The sequence below is a fragment of the Esox lucius genome, chromosome 20 (genome assembly GCF_011004845.1).
Source record: "Esox lucius isolate fEsoLuc1 chromosome 20, fEsoLuc1.pri, whole genome shotgun sequence".
Lineage (NCBI taxonomy): Eukaryota > Metazoa > Chordata > Actinopteri > Esociformes > Esocidae > Esox > Esox lucius.
The window spans coordinates 7,053,255-7,074,442 of record NC_047588.1 but is presented as its reverse complement, the minus strand read 5'-3'; the positions used below and the strand labels follow the sequence as shown (position 1 = coordinate 7,074,442).

The following is a 21,188-nucleotide window of genomic DNA, read 5'->3' as shown; positions in this document are numbered from 1 at the left end:
CTTCTGCCCTCAGCGAAAAATGAGGAACTTGTTTGGCTGGTTTTGACAAAAGAAAGGAAATAAAATCCTACTGTTTGTATTTAATCACACTGGATTGTATAAATCTTTCCTGCTTTTGAGAATACTTATATTCCAAAGCTCTGGTGTGGTTTGTTTCTGGGAAGCCACTGTCAGGCTGTATATTCACTATCTGCCTTGTCATCTTTTCTACACCTTGTTTTTCTTGACTCTGTGCACACCTGTGAATTCCGGTTTTACCTGTATGAGTTTGGAAAACGCTTGCTGTTTCACAACTAACAAAATCATACCATGCCTGTAAACAGTACATATCGTCTTGGAAACAAATGACACGATGGATGTTGACATAGATCTTTTTAGACTAAACTTGCTTTAAGTTTGGTTGAGAAGTGTATAGATTGGGTCAGGTTCCAGGCTAATAGTTTAAGATGGGTATCCTGGTTGAGTTCAGTTCTGTGGCCTGGTGTGGGGTGGTCAGGTGTTCTGGGACACTGCTTCATGTGCACATGTTCTGCTGCAGATTGATTTTGGTGTTGGCCTGTTGCTCTTATAGCAGGCACTTTCTTTCCCCACTGTCCTGTCAAATAAAGCATGAATGCTTGAGAAATGTCTTTAACAAAGAGGTTTGGTTCAGTTCCTGTAAAATCAGGATGTACAATTAAATTCCAAATACAGTATGTACATTGTTCTTCCATGAGGGGATATTCTGAATTGGAATTTGATGAACTAGGTTGAGTTTCTTTCTATATTTACTGACAGACATTTTGGAATAATAGTCTGTTAACTGAACCTCTTCCAACTTTTCGACACTATCAGGTAGCTACTGAATGAAATGCAAAGCAAGCTAATGCCTTTTCCTTAACTGCCGTGTCTTGGGTTGAACTTGTCAAGAGGCTGTCGAACTAAACCAGCTTTAAGGCTACAGGCTTTGAAAATGTCCCTGCCAGGCTTTTAAGAACCGGTATTTGTTAAATGTAGGCTATGCTAATTGCAGCATGTTTGTGTTTGTCTCTAACGGGGATCCAAATGAACAGTAAACAAACAACAATGTGAATAATGTAGAAATCTACAGCATATGAAATCAGACTGTGAGGGGCTGGCCCTAGCCTTTTGTGCCCCCCAGCATGGAAAACATGAAGACTGCACATTAACTTTCTAATTGCAGTGGGCAACTATGCAATTATCATCACTTAATTTATTGGCAAGTCAATTTCAGTTCATGCTTTGGCTTATCTGGCTGTCAAGTTGGTATGGAGTAGAAATTATATAGTCTTTTCAAATGTAGTGAAGTTATAAAGTTAAAAATATATTGCTTCTAAATATAATCTTTGTATCTCACTGTGGCCCAGATGACAGAGCAAGTATAGGTTGGAATAACCATGACAGTAATAGCAGCCGTATAATATAATGACTATAGATCGTGGAGGGAGGTTGGTCTTGGGGAACATCAGTGGGATCCAGTTCTGGGTGATGGTATGCTTCAGAGAATGGACCCTGATCCCAGAGAATAGGCAAAAAGCAAGTCAAATAGACAAAAAGGGATTAAATGTCTGAGTTATATACCTTCAAAAGTACAGAAACTTTTACGCATTCGGGTAAAGGCAACCAAGTTTTGGCTGAAATCTCCTGGTAGTTTGTAGTGTTGAACAAAGATCCACTGTCATATTTTACAATAGATACAAGGTGTTTTTTTTTGCATACACATCCTTTTGACGCTAAACTCGAGCAAAACCAGTGCTCTGTTTTCATTGGTTCTGACCAAAGCACCCAGGTCCAATCCAATCCAGTTCCATTTTCAGGTTTCTCTCAGTAAACTAACGTTGTAGTGTAGCGCTAAAACTACAGCTCTGGAAAAAGTAAGTGTTCCTCACTCAAAACTTTCCTTTTCAACTTTTTTTTCCCAGAGCTGTATTCCCACAAGACTGGGACCATTGTTGAAAATACATCTTTCAGGTTGAGATGATTCATTTCACTACAGTTCCTCCCTGGGAAAGTGCTGTATTATTTGTAATATATCGCTGATTTTATTTTGATGTGATGACCTCTGTCAGTCAATGTCTGCTTTCCCTTATAGCTAAAAAAAACTGGCATCACCTGTTGTTAATTAATAATTAATATAATGGACTGTATGCACGTGCTACAAACCAACTGATGTATTGACCAAACCTAACTGCATGTACACAATGAGAATTAATGATTGCTGAGTTACTAATGAATGCTGAAGGCAGTCTGTCAAGAAGCAAGGTTAGGCCTTAGGAAGTTGTCACTGGGAGCATTGAAACATGGTATTAATGACACTTGAAATGGTTGTCTTACATCCATGTCCTGCAACCAACCCACTCTGATCCCATACTACGAAATGATGAAAATGTATACAGTCATTACTGTAAATTGCTCTGGAAAAGCATTGGGTAAATTACTTTTATGTAAAGGGATGATTCCTCCCACAGCTTCAGTGAGGGGGAACATTTCTGCATTGATCTCAGTATTGCATTTTAAGAAATAAATGAAGTGCTTTGCTGTTTTTTTCACCTGTTGCGTTGAGTTTGACAATGTATTGCTTTACTTTTACAACCTCTGTTGATTTGAAACTAATTATGAAATTCGATTGTTACATTGTCACAGTCCAAACGCAATGGATGTCAATGTGCCCATATTGGGAGGCTGGTTAGGACATAGGTGTAGGTCACACAGTGGATTAGTGCTATACAGCTAGACAGACATACAAAATGTTGGATAAAAAGTTATTGCTAACACAAGTATATGTAGTTGTCTTACTATGAAACTAAAATAATGTCAGACCTTTGTTTTTACAAAAACGATGAGCAAACAAGTACCTTTTGAGTATCTGTATAATCATGTTTGCAGTGAAAGGAGGGATTGCAAACTTCTAACTTGAGTTGCACTTGTATAATCAAAAAGCTTATTTGCCATTCGTGAATGACACTGATACAATAACTACTGTATCAATATATGTGATAACAGACTTTATGTCAGGTGAAAAGACGAGAGAATCGTGTAGCCAGCGAAGCGTTTGATTATCCTGAAGAAATGCTAAGACATTCGAAAATCCACAAGAAATAGTTACAATATAACAGTGAACTAGTGGTGGCCGTTCTTCTAGCAGCAGGATATTATGCTAGCAGCGCTACAGATGTTCTTCAAAATTAAAGCCATCATTGAATTATATAAGGCGATATAGTTAACAATCTAGTCTGTCAATCAAGTCCGTCATTTTATGTTTAATGTCCATTCCAATTTTGTTCTTGTCTGTTCTTTTTTTACATACTAGATTAACTATGTGGCCTTCTAAATGTCAGTCACGGCATTTATTGTGAGAATGAAAATCTGAGCGCTGCCAGCATAATATCCTGCTAAAATAACCCTAATGAAGCCTCGTTTGGCTATCACTACAGTAAACCGTTTGATTTTAGACTTCCCGTAGCTACAGAAGGTTATAGCCAGCATATATATGTGTGTGTATATATATATATATATATATATATATATATATATATATATATATATATATATATATATATATATATACACACACACCTATATATACATATATATACACACACACACACACACACCTATATATACCTATATATACACCTATGTATACATATATAAACGCACTACGCACACCTATTCATTTACTTATTAATAAAGCCGTAAAGTAGATCTTTCAAAATGTACCACTTATCACAAATACAGGATTGGAGATGAAAAGTTTAACTGACACGTAGGCCTAACCGCGATCAGTTCGTGGGAAATTAATGTTTTGCGCTATTATCTAAATATCGATTAAAAAAAAGACACATATAGTTTCTGGGAGTTTCTCCCTAATTTCTGCTACGAGTTTCTGCTACATTTTTTCATCTGAGAAACGCTGTGATTGGTGGATAGGGAGCACCCGGAGCAGGCGACTGGTTATGTCGCTGTCACTAACATCGACATAACCAATCACAGTGTGACAGCCGCTTTACATATCACCAACGGCAAGTTTAATTTTAAATGAATGTAGCCTACTGGCGGACTGGCGGTCTGGCACACGTGGGTGCTCGTGCTCGGTATTTTCGTGGGTGCTCGCTATTTTCCGTGGGCGCTCGAGCCCCGGAGCACCCACGGTATCGGCGCCTATGATAGCCAGCGATGTTTTTGTCTATTCTGAACAAATCCTCTTTTACCACTCGCCGTTTTAACAGCAAATTAGCCATTCGTGAATGACATTGACTGTCTATCGATATAGGTGACGATATATTTATAACAGACTTTTGTCAAGTGAAAAGACACGAGAGAATCGGATAGGCAGCAAAGCGTTTGTCTTTCCTGAAAAAAATCCTTATATCCACCAGAACTGTTTTATTTTAGTCTTCCTATTACGTAGCTACATAAAGTTGAAGCCATGGAAGTTTTTGTCTGTCCTGAGCCTCAGGCAGCCAAAACACAGGAGTGGAACGCAGGACCTGTTGTTCCATAGCCCGCGTGTCTAACTACTAAGGTCGGTCGGTCGGGCTAATCTTTTTGCAACTACCAAATTTGTAAATACAAATATTTTCATTATTTAATGTTCATTTATTCTTCCATTTCCTTTGAGATTTAAAGCTCATAGAAATCATCTAGTAAATGGCATAGACAACCTGTAAGTTTTTTCCCCGTCTTGTGACAGTTCCAGTGTTAGTAACGTTATATTGCAGTAATGTTTTAGCATTCAAAAATATTTGGCGGGAATATCATCTATAAAAAATATAGTTGCATGTGACAAAGTATTAATATTTTAGGAATGTAAGTGGTCTGCTATGATTTGATGTTTCTCAAAATTTTATGAACAGTTTAATACATTTGGGTCTTTATCCTTAATTTGTGAAAATAAAAATAAAATCTCCATCAGTTTTGATGAGAATCACTTAGCATTCATCTCTCAAAAAATTATGACTTTGTGGAAATTCAGTAAAATAAGGCATACTTTAATAAGGCTGTGGAGTAAAGGCCCTGACCTCAACCTGAACTGATTCTGAAGGTCAGGTTGAGGTCAGGGCTTTGTGCAGGCCAGTCAAGTTTTTCCACATTGGTCTGGATGAACCACTAATGAATGGACCTCCCTGTGCATGAGGGGATTGTTATACTGAAACAAGAAAGGGCCCTCACCAAACTGTTGCCACAATGTTGGAAGAATCATCTAGAATGTCATTGCATTTTTTAGTGTTAAGATTTCTCTTCATTGTAACCACTACTGAGGACATGCAAGTTTTATGCACTTCAGCACTCAATGGTCCCGTACTTTAAGCTTGTTTGACCTACCACTACACAGTTGAGCTGTTGTTACTCCTAGACATTTCCACTACACAGTTGAGCTGTTGTTACTCCTAGACATTTCCACTACACAGTTGAGCTGTTGTTACTCCTAGACATTTCCACTACACAGCTGGGCTGTTGTTACTCCTAGACATTTCCACTACACAGTTGAGCTGTTGTTACTCCTAGACATTTCCACTACACAGTTGAGCTGTTGTTACTCCTAGACATTTCCACTACACAGCTGAGCTGTTGTTACTCCTAGACATTTCCACTACACAGCTGAGCTGTTGTTACTCCTAGACATTTCCACTTCACAATGACAGCACTTACAGGTGACCGGGGAAGCTCTAGCTGGGCAGACATTTTACAAACTGACTTGGAAAGGTGGCATACTTTGAGAGTACCACATTGAAAGTGTATCATTGAGCACTTCAGTATGGGCATTTTCTACTTTTGGTTTATGGCAACTGCATGGCTGTGTACTATATTTATTTTACCTGTCATCAATGGGTGTGGTTGAAATGGCCACATCCACTCATTTGAAAGGCTGTCCACATCTGGCTATGTAGTGTCTGGGGGGAGAGGAATAGAGCAAAAAATACAACCAGAGCGGGAGTAATAAGAAAAATGCTTGATTCACCATATATTCCAACTTCTTACTTTGAAGTATGTTACACTATCAAGCTTCTGTTTTTCATCTACTGTGTTTACAATCTATTATTTAGACTATATACACCCATCAGCCATAACATTATGACCACTGACATGTGAAGTGAATAACACTGATACACCCATCAGCCATAACATTATAACCACTGACAGGTGAAGTAAACACTGATACACCCATCAGCCATAACATTATAACCACTGACAGGTGAAGTAAATAACACTGATAATCTCATTATCATGCCATCTGTCAGTGGGTGGGATATATTAGGCAGCAAGTGAACATTCTGTACTCAAAGTTGATGTGTTAAAAGCAGGAAAAATGGGCAAGTGTAAGGATCTGAGTGACACTGACAAGGGCCAAACGACTGGGTCAGAGCATCTCCAAAACTGTAGCCCTTGTGGGGTGTTCCTGGTTTGCAGTGGTCAGTACCTATCAAAAGTGGTCCAAGGAAGGAAAAGCAGTGAACTGGCGATAGGGCCATTGGAGGACAAGACTCATTGATGCATGTGGGGTGCGAAGGCTGGCCTGTGTGTTCCGATCCAACAGACGAGCTACTGTAGCTCAAATAATTGAAAAAGTTAATGCTGGTACTGATAGAAAGGTGTCAGAACACACAGTGTGTCACCGTTTGTTGTGTATGGGGCTGCGTAGCCGCAGACCTGTCAGGGTGACCATGCTGACCCCTGTCCACTGCCAAAAGCACCAACAATGGGCATGTGAGCATCAGAACTGGACCACAGAGCAATGGAAGAAGGTGGCCGGGTCTGATGAACCACAATTCCTTTCACATCACGTGGATGGCTGGGTGTGTGTGCATAGCTTACCTGGAGAACACATGGCACCAGGATGCATTATGGGAAGGAGGCAAGCCGGTGGAGGCAGTGTGATGCTGTGGGCAATGTTCTGCTGGGAAACCTTGGGTCCTGCCATTCATGTGGATGTTACTTTGACATGTACCACCTACCTGAGCATTGTTGCAAACCATGTGCACCCTTTCATGGCAACAGTATTCCCTGATGGCATTGGCCTCTTTCAGCAGGATAACACGCCCTGCCACTAAGCAAAAATGGTTCAGGAATGGTTTGAGGACCATGGCAAAAGTTCAAGGGGTTGACTTGGCCTCAAATTCCCCAGAACTCAATCCAATCAAGCCTCTGTGGGATGTGCTGGACAAACAGGTCCGATTCATAGTCCCACCTTGCAACTTACAAGGAACTGCTGCTAATGTCTTGGTGCCAGATACCACAGCACACCTTCAGAGGTCTAGTGGAGTCCACGTCTCGATGGGTCAGGGCTGTTTTTGCGGCAAAAGGGGGACCCACAAAATATTAGGCAGGTGGTCATAATGTTATGGCTGATCTGTGTATTGTGTACATTCTGCGTCGTGCTCGCAGAGCTTTCTTTGTCCTCACAGGGACAAAAAAAAACAGGATCCTACATTTGTGTGTGTGCAGGCACATGCATGTAGTGCTTCTGCATGTTTTTGGTGACACCAGAGGACATGCTGTCACGTCAAAAGTCGTTTTGTGCAGTTTGGACAATGTGGGGCGTTATGGTGATCAGCAAGTTTGCTACCACTTTACTAGTTGAAATAGGTTCACTATAATAAAATATAATGCATATTAGGGCTGTCACGATATCAGATATTCACTACATGGCCAAAATAAATCACGGTAACCATATTATTGCGGTATCTATAGAATATTCGAAAATAAATTGAGTCAAATTAATCTACAACTTTGTTTAATGTGTTGTTTAAAAAAAAATGTATTACACTAAAATACGAGTGTATGGAAGTGGAGAGAGTCTGTAACCAACTGTACAAATAAAAAAATAAAAGCGTACAAAAATAACAATTACACTTAATGGATAGTGAAAAGGCAACCAGATGAACTGATTAACAAAAGATCCACAAGGCCTAACGCTGAAAGGAGTTAAAGAAAAAAAAAAGTGAATAGGCTACAAAAAGGCGTTAATTCAAACGCTAGTGTATATGTCCAGACTCGTAGTTTAAGAAAATGCATCGTTTGTTCATGAAAAAGGTATTGAAAAACCGAGAGGAGTTTTTGGAAAAATACAACGTCCTTTTTACATATGAATAGGCTACAAAAATGGCGCGTCTTTGTGAATCTCTCCCGGGGGTTTTGGTGGGGCTAACGAATTGATTTCAACGCCATTGCATAGGTCCAGTCTCCTTGTTTAAGCACATGCATCGTCTGTCTGAATACGTTGTTTTGCCTAGTGAATATGATATTATCATGTGTATAATGTAGTATGTTATCAATATTTAATTTTTTTAAAGATCACGGTTATCGTCAATACTGGTATGTCACAAAACCCTTAATGCATATAATGTAATCATTTAAAACCTTTAATGTTTTGCATTTCCATGTAAAAGCCGTCACACCAATGGACAAACGGTTATTAATAAGAGGTGAGGGTCGAAAGTTAAATATTTTAATACATTCATAATAAAAAACCCAACCTCTGATTATCGCTTTTGTATCCTTGTTTGAAATGTCCCAAACTTGCCCAAAACCGTCACACCATAGAACATTTTACACCTTTTAGTTGAAAAACACATTACATATGTATTATTTAAATCTGCAGATGATCCAAACAAAGCAGCTTCCTCTTAATCATAATATTTTGAGTTTTTCAAAATTAAACCAATTCACGCATGTTGTTAACACAATTGACTGAAAAAAAACGATGTCCGTTGTGAGGACATGTAAAACGGTGAATGGTGTAAACCTTGCAAAGTTGGACGGTCCAATAGCGCCCCTATGTGGTCACCCTGAATACATGTACAAAACCACACCCACTCGGAAGTTTATTGGTCAATAGCGGCTATATTTTTTGACTCACTTTCTTGGTGTATGCGTTAATAAGAGACCTCCGTCTATATAATCCAGATATCACGTTAGGTGAAGATTGGTTAATTGGTACTATAGCAATAGCATTTGTAGTTCTCTTTCCCTAAATGATGGACTTCAGTGGCAAAAATATAGTTTGTGAGGATATGCACCTCAATGCACCCAATAGAGCATCTTTGGGATGTGGTGGAATGGGAGCTTCATGCCCTGGATGTGCATCCCACAAATCTCCATCAACTGCAAGATGCTATCCTATCAATATGGGCCAACATTTCTAATGAATGCTTTTGTTGAATTAATGCCACGTAGAATTAAGGCAGTTCTGAAGGCGAAAGGGGGTCAAACACAGTATTAGTATGGTGTTCCTAATAATCCTTTAGGTGAGTGTATATTTGAACACTTCAGAGCCTTGTTACAGCTCCTCCATGAGGCTGATATGCATGGCTTTGCATGAGAAGTTGTGCCCCTTGGGCTTGTAATACAATGCATGTTTGGGCTTTTTGCACAATTTTGTCTCACAGGAATTTGAGGAAAAAAAGGCATACACATTTTAATATTAACTTCAACAAATACAATAGTCACACCCTCTTTGAAATATGTAAAATAGTGTGTATATTTGTTTTATTTCATAGCATATTGAATCATTGTGCAAGTGTGAGGCTGGAATTATCTCTGACTTCGCTCCCATTTCAATGCAACTGCGAATTTCCAGGCTTCGATGTACTCAGACAAGTAGATATATTCAGGGAATGACTCTTCAACATCAGGGGGAAGGTCCAGATTCTTACGTTCAAGGTGTCCCTCTAGCACTTCCTTCACACTGAAACAAAATACAATGTGAGTTAATTGAATGATGTTTTACTAGTTAAGATATTAACAACAAGGACCATCAAACTATTTGTATTTTAGTAGGAAACAATTTATGAAACGCTCAACCCAAATCGTAGTGAACTAGTAAGCTGTAGTTCATAGACCAGCCAGAATTCGAGGGTCAATTCGAGGGCAAATATATTCAACATGTTTAAATATGAATTGATCGATCACTTCATGTTGTAAGTAATCCGAGGGAGCTTGGCAGCCCACGAGAGCTTTCAACTGCACATTTTTAAAATAAAGGTATAATAATAATATACACTGTCTATAATGCCTTTGCTAGCGTGGGTGTGTGTTCGTGTTGTGCGGGCAGCAGCTTTACCCCCAGGTAGGCTTGTATGTGTCAGAAGCCCGGGGGCTCTTCAGGACCAGTATTAGGAACTCGTGCATCTCCAGCAGGAAGGCTTCCGCGCTGCTTTTATTGAAAAATTCAGCAAGCAGTGTGCGCTGTTCCTCTGTCAAGGCATTCTTGTATTTTTTGGAAATCCCTTTAAATGGGTCCTTGGAACAGGTATGGCAAAAGAGAGAGTCATACCCATGGTATCAATTAAACTCAGTGCAATTTGCACCAATTTTCCAATTGGCGCAAAGAAAACAAAAATCGGATAAATTAATCATTAATAATGACGAGTGAGTTATTATTGTAGCTCTCTGTAGCATATGTACTGTTATTAGCTGTCCTCTTCAATAACTCCCAGTAATGCTGGATTTTCTGCTGAAAGGATTTTTATATTAGCCTAGGTTTCGGGTTTAACATCACTCATGCTAGAGTATAGAGACAAATCATTTTCTTGTGATTTAATGAATACATAATGAAGGATAGCGTAACTTAACCGGAGATTTAACACATCTAAACTGACCACATCCAGACTGTATTACAGACACACGCTCAGTTTCTCACCATAATAAAACAACTGAGTGGTTTCCTATCTACAAATCATATTCATAATATGGTCAAGTTATCATGGTTGGGTTTCAGTCAAGAGAAAGCTGAGAAATTATTCAGGTACAAATAAGGCTTAGGTTTTCAGCATACACTGACATATTTCTCTAATCCATTCACCTGTAATCCCTACATTACTGTGGGTTCTGATCTCTACAGCCAACACTCATAATAAACAAATATTGTGAAAAAGGGTGACCTGATTTTACACTTCTAGTGTCAGTCATTTTGAATAGTTCTTACCCTCTTAAGCCGCAGCATGTTCTCTGATTTGAGTGATGTCAGGAGCTGCCACAAGGCAACACAGTGCTTCAGACTGTATCTGCCAATGGCCTGAGGACAACAGAGGAGCAGAGGTTAGCCTCATCTTACACACAAACTGACCCTATTTCACTATGCACTTGTTTGAATTAACTGGAAATCTGCACAGAAAGAAGTCAGGCAGGTGTTCTTTTTTAAAATGAAAGTTTGAAAAGTCATTATTTTGACATATACAGTGGCTTAGAAATTCAGACCCCTTAATTTTTCCATATTTTGTTTGCTATCAACAGACAATACAGTGTAACTACATTATTTGTTGAAATTGCTGTAATTTGTTTGAAAAAAAATATTCACATTTTGCCCCTCTCATCCTTCCCTCAACCAGTTATCCAGTCCCTGCCGCTGAGAAGCATCCCCATATCCTGCTGCTCCCACCACCATGCTTCACCGTGGTATTAGCCAGGTGATGAGCTGTACCTTGTTTTAGCCAGATCTAGCACTTGGCATTCTGACCCAACAGTTAGATTTAGTCTCATTAGACCAGAAAAGTCCGTCAGGTGTCCGTCAGGTGGCATTTCATATTCCTTTTAGTCAGGAGTGGTTTCTGTGCAGCACCCTGCACCCTAGAGGCCTGACTAATGGAGTGCTGCAGAGATGGTTGCCTTTCTGGGAGGTTCTCCCATTTCTGAAGCTCTGTTAGTAGCATTTGGTCTTGATCACACCACTGACCAGGTTCCTTCTTACAGCCACCTCCAGAAAGAGTCTTTGTGGTTTCAAACTTCTTCCATTTTGTCAAAGATGGAGCCCACTGTGCTCTTGGAAACTTTCAATGATTTAAAAAATTTTCATAACCTTCTGAGCTGAATTTTTCTGATCTGAGCAGAATTTACTACATCTAAGTGTCATGGCAAAGGGTCTGAATACCTATGTACATCATCATCATTTTATTCCGCTTATCCGGGGCTGGATCGCGGGGGCAGCAGTCTAAGCAGAGATGCCCAGACTTCCCTCTCCCTAGACACTTCCTCCAGCTCTTCTGGAGGGACACAGAGGCATTCCCAGGCCAGCCGGGAGACATAGTCCCTCCAGCGTGTCCTAGGTCTTCCCCGGGGTCTCCTCCCGGTGGGACGGGACCGGAACACCTTCCCAGGAAGGCGTTCCAGAGGCATCCGAAACAGATGCCCAAGCCACCTCAGTAGACCCCTCTCGATGTGGAGGAGCAGCGGCTCTACTCTGAGCTCCTCTAAGGGATCGCCCAGCCACCCTGCGGAGAAAGCTCATTTCGGCCGCCTGTATCCGGGATCTTGTCCTTTCGGTCATGACCCAAAGCTCATGACCATAGGTGAGAGTAGGAACGTAGATTGACCGGTAAATCGAGAGCTTCGCCTTGCGGTTCAGCTCTTTCTTTACCACGACAGACCGGTACATCGACCGCATTACTGCAGAAGCTGATCCGTCTGTCAATCTCCCGTTCCATCCTTCCCCTAGATACTTAAACTCCTCCACTTGAGGCAGGCACTCTCCACCAACATGAAGTGGGCAAGCCACCCTTTTCCGACTGAGGACCATGGCCTCGGATTTGGAGGTACTGATTTTCATCCCCACCGCTTCACACTCGGCTGCAAACCGTCCCAGTGCATGCTGAAGGTCCTGGCTTGAAGGGGCCAACACGACAACATAATCCGCAAAGAGCAGAGACGAAATCATGTGGTCCCCAAACCTGACACCCTCTGGCCCCTGGCTGCGCCTAGAAATTCTGTCCATAAAAATTACGAACAGAACCGGCGACAAAGGGCAGCCCTGCCGGAGTCCAACATGCACTGGGAACAAGACTGACTTACTGCCGGCAATGCAGACCAAGCTCCTGCTTCGGTTGTACAGGGACCTGACAGCCCTTAGCAAAGAACCCAGGACCCCATATTCCCGAAGCACCCTCCACAGGATGCCGCGAGGGACACAGTCGAATGCCTTCTCCAAATCCACAAAACACATGTGGATTGGTTGGGCAAACTCTCATGAACTCTCCAGCACACCCCGTAGAGGGTATAGAGCTGGTCCAGTGTTCCACGGCCCAGATGAAAACCACACTGTTCCTCCTGAATCCGAGGGTCTACTACCTATGTACCTATGTACATGATTTTGATATGTCATTACAGGGTATTGGGTGTAGATTAATGGCAAATAATAAATAAAAAATGAAACCTAAAAATTTCAGGATTTAATGAAAACTTGTAGTGAATGTTTTAAAGTAAAATTGAAGCTAAATTTCGGGTGAACAATTACGAGGCTGACCTTCAGGATGTGTGGAGCTGTTTGACCTCCCATCTGCAACACATCCTCCAGGTAGTTGCCCAGCTGTATGTGGGGCTCTCCTCCGGTCATGGCCAGGAACCCAAGGGCCACCTCCAAGGTGGAGAGGGCCTCACACACATCATTGTACGACTGCAGCTCCCCAGCTAGTGTCGGCAGGGCCTGTGAGGGTAGAGGCACCTGGGGACACAGAAAGTAAAGCGTCAACACCCTAGCTTCTTCACAGTATTTTCTGATCTGAAGAAACAGGTGTTGGCAGTAATGCAATGGCTCCATAAATCTGGGCTGGGTGGATTATTTAAGGCTTCCATCACCAAAAGATGCAGTCTGGGATATTAAACAAGTACTTATTTGTCACATATTGTACATTGGTGTCAGAACAAAATTGTGTTCAATATTGAGGAGCACTACTTTCAAAACTACTGGAGGAAATTATACAAAAGCTCTGGAGCTCAGAAGTCTGGTTTCTTCGCTTTAGTTTAGTGCTTATGCGTTAGTTTAGTGCTTCTTTAGTTTGAGTAAAAATTATGATTTTTGTGAATAATCACTTTTGAATTTTTATGGAAGACTACCTAGTAATTTATAACTTGTATATTTTAGCATAACTTACTTGTTCAATCTTTCCTCTCATGTCTTTCAGAATAATTTCATGAATTCGATCATGTCTGTTCACCAGTGTGGGGATTCCCTGCAAAGAAACCAATCACAATATATAGTTGATGTAATAGTAAGAGCATAAGTGTTGGGGTGAATTCTATTGAAAACCTAATTCACACTCAAAATCCTTATTGAAATGATGGTATACTAATTTCATTACTAACACAAAAAATTAATTGGAATGGAATTGACATCCATGCTGGTTATCTAAAAGTTATCTAACTTAACTTTTATCTAGTTAACATATTATACAATGTCGTGATAAAGTATTTGTCCCCTTCCTGATTTCCTCTATTATTGCATATTTGTCACACTGAATAGTATCAGATCTTCATACAAAATTTAACTGAAGACGAAGAGAACCCGAGTAAACACTTAATTCAGCGTTTACATTATCATTTTAGTGATTCAAGGAAAACAGTGAGCCCATACCAAGTGGCCCATTGTGAAAAATTGCCCCCCTGAACAAATAACTGCATTCACCACCTTTAGCTACAACCAAACGTTCTTATAATTGTAGATAAGTCTTTCACATTGCTGTGGAGGAATCTTGGCCCACTGATCTTTGCAGCATTGCTGTAATTCAGCAACATTGGAGTCTTTCTTGTGCATGAACTGTTGTTTAAGGTCTTGCCACAACATCCTGATGGGGTTCAAGTCAAGACTTTGACTATGCCTCTCACAAAACTTAATTTTGTTTCTTTTGAGACATTCTTTGGTAGACCTTTGTGTTTAGGATCACTATCCTGGTGCATAACACATTTACGCTTCAGCTTCAGATCATGGACTGATGGCCTGACATTATCCTTCAGAATGTTCTGGTAGAGAGTACAATTCATGGTTCCTTTAATGATGGCAAGTCTTCCAGGCCCTGAGGTAGCAAAGAATCTCCACATCATCACACTACCACCACCATGTTTGACTGTTGAGATGATGATCTTATTGTGAAAATGCTGTGTTTATTTTAAAACAGACAACGGGACCCATGTCTTCCAAAAAGTTCCACTTTTGACTCGTCCGACCAGAGAACATTATCCCAAACGGTTCGGGGGTCAACAATATGCTTTGTTGCAAATGTGAGATGAGTACTAATGTTTGTGCCTTGCAATTCTCCCATGAATTCCATTTGTGCCATGTCTCTCTTATTGTAGAATCCTGAATGCTGACTTAGCTGAAGTTAGAGAGGCCTATGGTTCCTTAGATGTTGCCCTGGGTATTTTTGTTAACCTGGATGTGTCTTCACTGCACCCTTGGAGTACTTTTGGTAGGACGACCATTCATGGGAAGATTTGCCACTGTTCCAAGTTTTCTCCATTTGGAGATGTTGGCTTACACTGTGGTTCGCTGGAGTCCCAGAGCCTTAGACCGATATACCTCAAAACCATGGTGTTTCATTCGATTGTGGTATGTTCCTTGTTGAAATAAAGGTTTAACAATAAAAATGTTGTGCTGCTTGTTGAGACCTTGTAGCCTGCTTCACATTGATGGTGAGGATCTATACAAGCCATGTTTGGATTCAAAAGGGCTGGCAGTAATCATGCCTGGGTGTATCTGCTCTAAATTAATCCAATGATCATTTAAATTTGAATCCAATCATCATTTAAATTTGGTTAATGTGTTGATTGAGTAACTAAGGGGGCAATTACCTTTTCACACAGGACTAGTTGATGCTAACTAACCTTTTTTCCTAAAGGTTATAATTTAAAAACTGAATTAATGTTTACTTGGGTTGTCTTCATCTTATATTCCATTTTGTATGTAGACCTGAAACCATTCAGTGTGACAAATATGTAATATAGAGGAAATCAGGAAGGGGGAAAATACTTTTTCACTAAACTGAATACACAGTATTAGTATATTTGTTAGTATTACTCACATGGAGGGTGATGAGGGGTTTGCCCTGTATGAAGCGGGAGAGGATCTGCTGCTGGATCTTAAACAAGTCGTACTCAGACACGGTCTCCTTGCCCTGCTTCATGCTGTACTGACAGTTGGACAGGATCAGAGGAAGCACGTCTCTCTCCAGGTCATACTGGATCACATGCAGGTCAGTTAGGTCCACCGGACTCACTTTAAAGCTAAGAGAGAACAACCAAAGTGAACCAATGGCCTAAGTCGATAGGACTGTGGTATTGATCAACAGTAAATACGTTTCAATCCAGCCATTTCCTCCGAATGAATGGCCAGAAGAATGAAATGAAAGACATGACGGGGCATTCAATTTGTTAGTTCGAAGTGGTGGAACTTTGTGTGTGTAAAATGAATTGTAAGAAATCAGGGTGGAACGCCACTGAGCAAATATTGGGACAAAAAAACCTTTAAGTTTAAAATGCGATGGCAATCCATATAATTTGTATTTTATATTGGCTACATGGCAAATTAATAATTGATATGCACTATGCCGTCCCACACAGCCTTTAATCTTCCATGAGACTGTTTTTTGCACCTGGTCTCTTCTCCAGTGAGCTTGTCCATGCAGTAGACCAGCTCATTGTGCCGGGCGATGAGGTAACTGACCAGGGCTGTGGAGCAGAGACCATGACCTTGACGCCGTGGCAACAGGACCTGGAAGTCACTGGTCATGTCCAGATCTTTCTGGCTGAACTCAAGAGGGATCTTAATCTCACCTACAGAACCAAAAAAACAATATAATTTTGATTCAGTGGGAACTCAGGCTCAATATTAGGCTACACCGCAACTGCAATTCATGAAATGAGATGATAATTCTGTACAGGCATGTGAAAAAAGTAAGTACACTCCCTGGAGAGTTGTCTTTGACATATGTATATGTAATCTACTGAGAGAAAAAGATAACCTGTTTTAAAAAATGAAAGATTATACTTTGCAATTATTTATTAATCCGAAATCAACAGAAGTTGCTTGCATAGCCAAGATCCGGGGTTAGCCTCTGTCATTGTATAACCCTTCATTTCTTTGTTTTGAGAAATTCTGTTGTGGCTTTGCATCTGTGTTTTGGGTCATTGTTCTATTGCAAGATCCATATTGTGTTCATCTTGAGCGTTTTGTCAAATGGCCTCACATTCTTTGGCCAGCAGCCCCAAACCATAAAGCCACTGCCTCCATGCTTTACGATTGGTATATGGTTGTTCTGTTCAAAAGCAGTGTTTTGTATTTGCAAAATATGATGTCTGGTATTGTGGCCTAAACAACTCCAACTTTGACATATGTGTCCAGAGCACCTTGTGCCAGCACATTTGGTCACTATCCAAGTGTTCTCTGTCAAATGTTGTGTGTTGATATTCCTTTTTTAACAGAAGGCTTATTCCTTCCTAACAATGTACGACAAGTTTGGGCAAACTCTTTCTGACATTTGACTTCAACTTTAAGTAGTGCAACAGACGCCAGTAGGTCACTTGATGTTACTCTGGGGTTCTTAGAGACTTTTATGAGCAACTTAGTCAGCTCTTGGGCTGAATTTAATGGGACCACATGTCCTATGTAAATGAATGGAAATAGCTGTGTAACCTGTCCCAGACTCATAGGCATCAATAATCTTTAGCCTTGATATATGTTACCATACACCCATATGTTTTCTCCAATTTTAACCATTTCATGCGATGGTTAAGGTAGGTATGGTCTTAAAGATTGATTATTGATCTGGTAAAATGGGATTACCTTTATCAATGAATGTAGTTGGAATGTCCAAATGTATATCTTTTTTATATGTATATTTATTCTTTAGGGTTGCTGTTATTTGGCAAAAATTTAATTTAAAAAATCACTACATGACCCCAGATGGTAGATGGCACTGTTTATCTGAGCTTTTACCATTGTTTTCCAGTGAGCCTCTAAGCTGATGCCATGTTTTCAGGAAGATTTTGATCCGTTTCTCATACCAGGCCCTCAGTGGAACTGTGTAAAAATGAAAAAAAAAGAAACACAAATAAACAATGTCTTCAACTAAATCAAAACCTGCAGAGACTGTCCTCCATGGAGAGTTTGAAATGCTTTTGTACCGGATTCTTGTTTTTGGAGGAAATCGGCAATGGTGCCGTGAAACAGGTCAGTCACATTCCGGTACAGGTTCACTAGATTTTTCTGCAGTTCCAGGATTTCAGGGAGGAACTTCACCAAACGCAGTTCTGCCTCCTGAAACCAATCCCAAGATATAGAAATAATGACCAGGCAACAGTATAAGGCCTAATAATGTGAGCAGTTAAGGTTATGATTGACAGGAAAGGCCCAATGACAGAAGCTGCCTGTGCACACATTTTCCTAAGCACGTTCAAATACACCAGGCATCCTTGTTTCCTCTTTAATCACTGCAATGTGTTCTTTATTTGCATGTTCATTTGCTCTCAATCATAAAGCACAGATTTGTGGCTTTTGTTGTGACACCTCTTACCTTGTCCAGGAAGGTCCAGAGGACCGGCACAGTGTCTTTATTGTCATCTTGCTCCACGACGTGCGTCAGGCTGAGCAGGGACACCCTCTTCCTGCAGTTCCACACCGTGGAGCTGTGGATCTTGGACTTCTGGGGCAGGGAGTTCAGGAACAGGTGCGGTTCCGGAGACAACACCCTCAGGATGGGATTGGAGGACACCCTTGAGTCAGCCCTGATAAAAGCACTTACCTCCTGCAGCCGCTTGTCCAGGTCCTGGAGACAAGATGGGACAGAGGGGTCATTGGGCCACACTTCCAAACTGACCAAAATATCAATATGACTAAATGACTGTCTTGCCATGGACAAGTTTGAAATCTATTAGCATATTGTTTGGAATTGGAACTAGGCATTAGATGAACTTATTAAAACAACATGTCTGTTCTAAATGGTCAGAATAAGCTGTGGTTTTCTGGTGTCATGTTTTTACCTTCAGCTGAGGAGTGATTACATTATCTGCGACTGTCATTTCCCAGGCATTTCTAGCCTCTTTGGTAGGGAGGTTCTTACCAAACCCTGAGTAGAGAAGCACAGATGAAAGAAAGCTGGACATTTATTAATGTATCAAACTGAAAACAAAAATAAACTCAGGACTAATCTAAACATCAGCCAGAGATTTAGGGTTATGATGGACTGATAATAAGGACATTCTTTATAGGGACGTGGATCTCTCCTTTTGATATCAAAAGACTTTGATATCAATCTAGGTACATTAACAATACTATCTACTTTTAGTTTTAAGCAATTAGGTGTAATTTGCTTTGAACAGATGAAGGAGTTGATGTGATTCAGTTTGATTCAAACAATTCACTAGGCATTTTAAATTAAAACCTGTTACCAATTAAGCTTAAGAGCTGGGACGTAATATAGTATTGTTTTGCTTTTTGAAAACGCATTTAGCCTGTTACAGAATTATAAAATGAGTTGATTTATATTTATAAAGTTACACAACCCAAAAAATACTGCTTGGTGAAACGAACAAACTGTAAAAAAATTTGTGTGCTTCTCTTTTTTATTTTAGAGGACCAGAAGACCTCAACAGCTATTAAATTTTTTTTTTAAATGTCTCCAAAATTGATCAGTGTCAGAGATTTCCCCATTTAACCTTCTTGCTGGTCTGCCTACCAGTTTGTACTGACTCTCTTTATACTTGCTTCAGATACTTGCTTTAGACACTCACAGTAAACTAACAACACTCACCACCTAAACCCCCCTAAAGTAGCTAATACTATTCCAGTCTTGTACGATAAGGAAAGGGGAGGAGGAGACGTCATTGTTTAAAATTCAGTCTTGTAAATGGTTAGAAGCTGGGTTCTACACAGTGCCCCTTTAAGTGTTTTAGAATCTCCTGCCACACATCGGAATGTGTGCTACTAGATACATGTGGTTTTGTGGAGTATGACAACTTAAACAAGTCCTTACCACGACCACAAGCCTTCAGTAGGCTAGTGATAACCAAGTGAACGGCAGTGACTGTGTCATCTCTGCCCTTCCCCATAGACCTGGTCACATATTCCATGTCCTTCAGCAGGTGACCCATGAGAAACACACCGGGGTCACCAACTTGTGGCTTGATGATAGCTTTAATGGCCTATCAAAAACAGAGAGAGATGAGACTACCTACAAGCATCTGTAAACCCACAACTAAACAAATCTACCAGCTATCAGCTTAAAGTCAGCTTAAAGGGCTAAATTTATGATTGAGACTGAACTTGAACATCTTCTGTCTCTCCCTGTCCATAGACTTCTTTCAAGGTAAGGATGCCAATATGTGTAGTATGTAATTTGAGTGAACTATTCCTTTAACCAGACAAATCCACAGGTCCCTCTGGTACCAGTTCCTGCGTGGTACCTGTGGGTGACGTCGGGCTCCTAGTAGCATTGCCATGTGTGTGAGGAGTCGGATCAGGTTGAAAGGAACAGATGACATGTTTTTTGTGTCCCGCATGTCTGGGTTGTCCCTCCGACTGGGATCTCCAAGGATGTGTCCAGTCTGCGTCGTGTCACCACTTGAAAAAGCAAACAGATTTTTAGTACTATCAGATTGCCTTTGCATGCTCTAACTCTTTATATTTTTACATTTTATCATCTCCAACGGGTCAGTGACTAATGAAAGTCAATAAGAAATGGGCCCAAAGACATTTGGACGTTAGATTCCCCCTGGAAATGAAATCCAGGTAATTGGATACAAAAGCTTGGGTAAGGAAATAATGGAAAAAGACTTCCAAGTTATCAATACACCTTCAACAACCATTTTTGACACATACAGAAAAAGTATGCCCAACACCCTAGAACCATAACAAAAACATGGACGTTTGTGCCCGTCTTGTATAGAATGACCCACTTTGGAGCATCCGTAAAGCCCTGGACTGGGTTGTGTCCCTTTCCTCCGATCTCAGCTCCACAGTCCACACAACGGCTTGTCTCCGTGGGCCTCCCACACTAAGGGGTTACAGAAGAGAGCAGGGGAGTAGGGCTGGAAGACAGATTCACAACATGATACACTGCTAACCAAGAACCAACACAATTCTACTTACCTCCCCAATGGCGCAAGGGTGACCATTCGGACAGTCTGCAGAGAGTGGAAGTGAGAAGATATATGACTGAACGTTTTAGGTGAGGACAAGTAGTTCAGTGCAAAAAAGAGAAAAACAAAAACTCTGGGAGTTTTGTATCATGCATTTCTTACACTTAATACGATGTTGACTTCATGTTTTTAACTGTTCCTTTGTTTTTTTGTCCTGACTGAAAACAACACTTACTGTACCAACGAAGCTTTTCCTTGTCTTGGAATACTTGGCGTGCAGCTGCAAGCATGTCCTCCGGCATGGTGGGAATAAAAGCTCTCTATGTGAAATAAATCAGTAAATTACA

General features: G+C 40.6%; 1 protein-coding gene across 2 annotated transcripts in view; it reads right to left on the bottom strand.

The window, feature by feature from the left end:
• Window positions 1–9,398: 9,398 nt before the first annotated feature.
• LOC105019328 (E3 ubiquitin-protein ligase rnf213-alpha) overlaps window positions 9,399–21,188 on the bottom strand; it is a 52,780-nt gene continuing 40,990 nt past the window's right edge. For both annotated transcript variants that reach the window (XM_010885393.3, XM_020041364.2), the window contains 16 exons: window positions 21,077–21,161; window positions 20,852–20,886; window positions 20,659–20,756; window positions 20,167–20,323; window positions 19,737–19,905; window positions 18,745–18,830; window positions 18,279–18,530; window positions 17,890–18,022; window positions 17,702–17,785; window positions 16,359–16,539; window positions 15,789–15,990; window positions 13,866–13,943; window positions 13,238–13,435; window positions 10,928–11,017; window positions 10,064–10,242; window positions 9,399–9,688 (listed from right to left, as the gene is read on the bottom strand). In XM_010885393.3, the coding sequence (XP_010883695.3) occupies window positions 9,535–9,688; window positions 10,064–10,242; window positions 10,928–11,017; window positions 13,238–13,435; window positions 13,866–13,943; window positions 15,789–15,990; window positions 16,359–16,539; window positions 17,702–17,785; window positions 17,890–18,022; window positions 18,279–18,530; window positions 18,745–18,830; window positions 19,737–19,905; window positions 20,167–20,323; window positions 20,659–20,756; window positions 20,852–20,886; window positions 21,077–21,161 (2,181 nt within the window). In that variant the 3' untranslated portion in view covers window positions 9,399–9,534. The remainder of the gene's footprint in view (window positions 9,689–10,063; window positions 10,243–10,927; window positions 11,018–13,237; window positions 13,436–13,865; window positions 13,944–15,788; window positions 15,991–16,358; window positions 16,540–17,701; window positions 17,786–17,889; window positions 18,023–18,278; window positions 18,531–18,744; window positions 18,831–19,736; window positions 19,906–20,166; window positions 20,324–20,658; window positions 20,757–20,851; window positions 20,887–21,076; window positions 21,162–21,188) is intronic.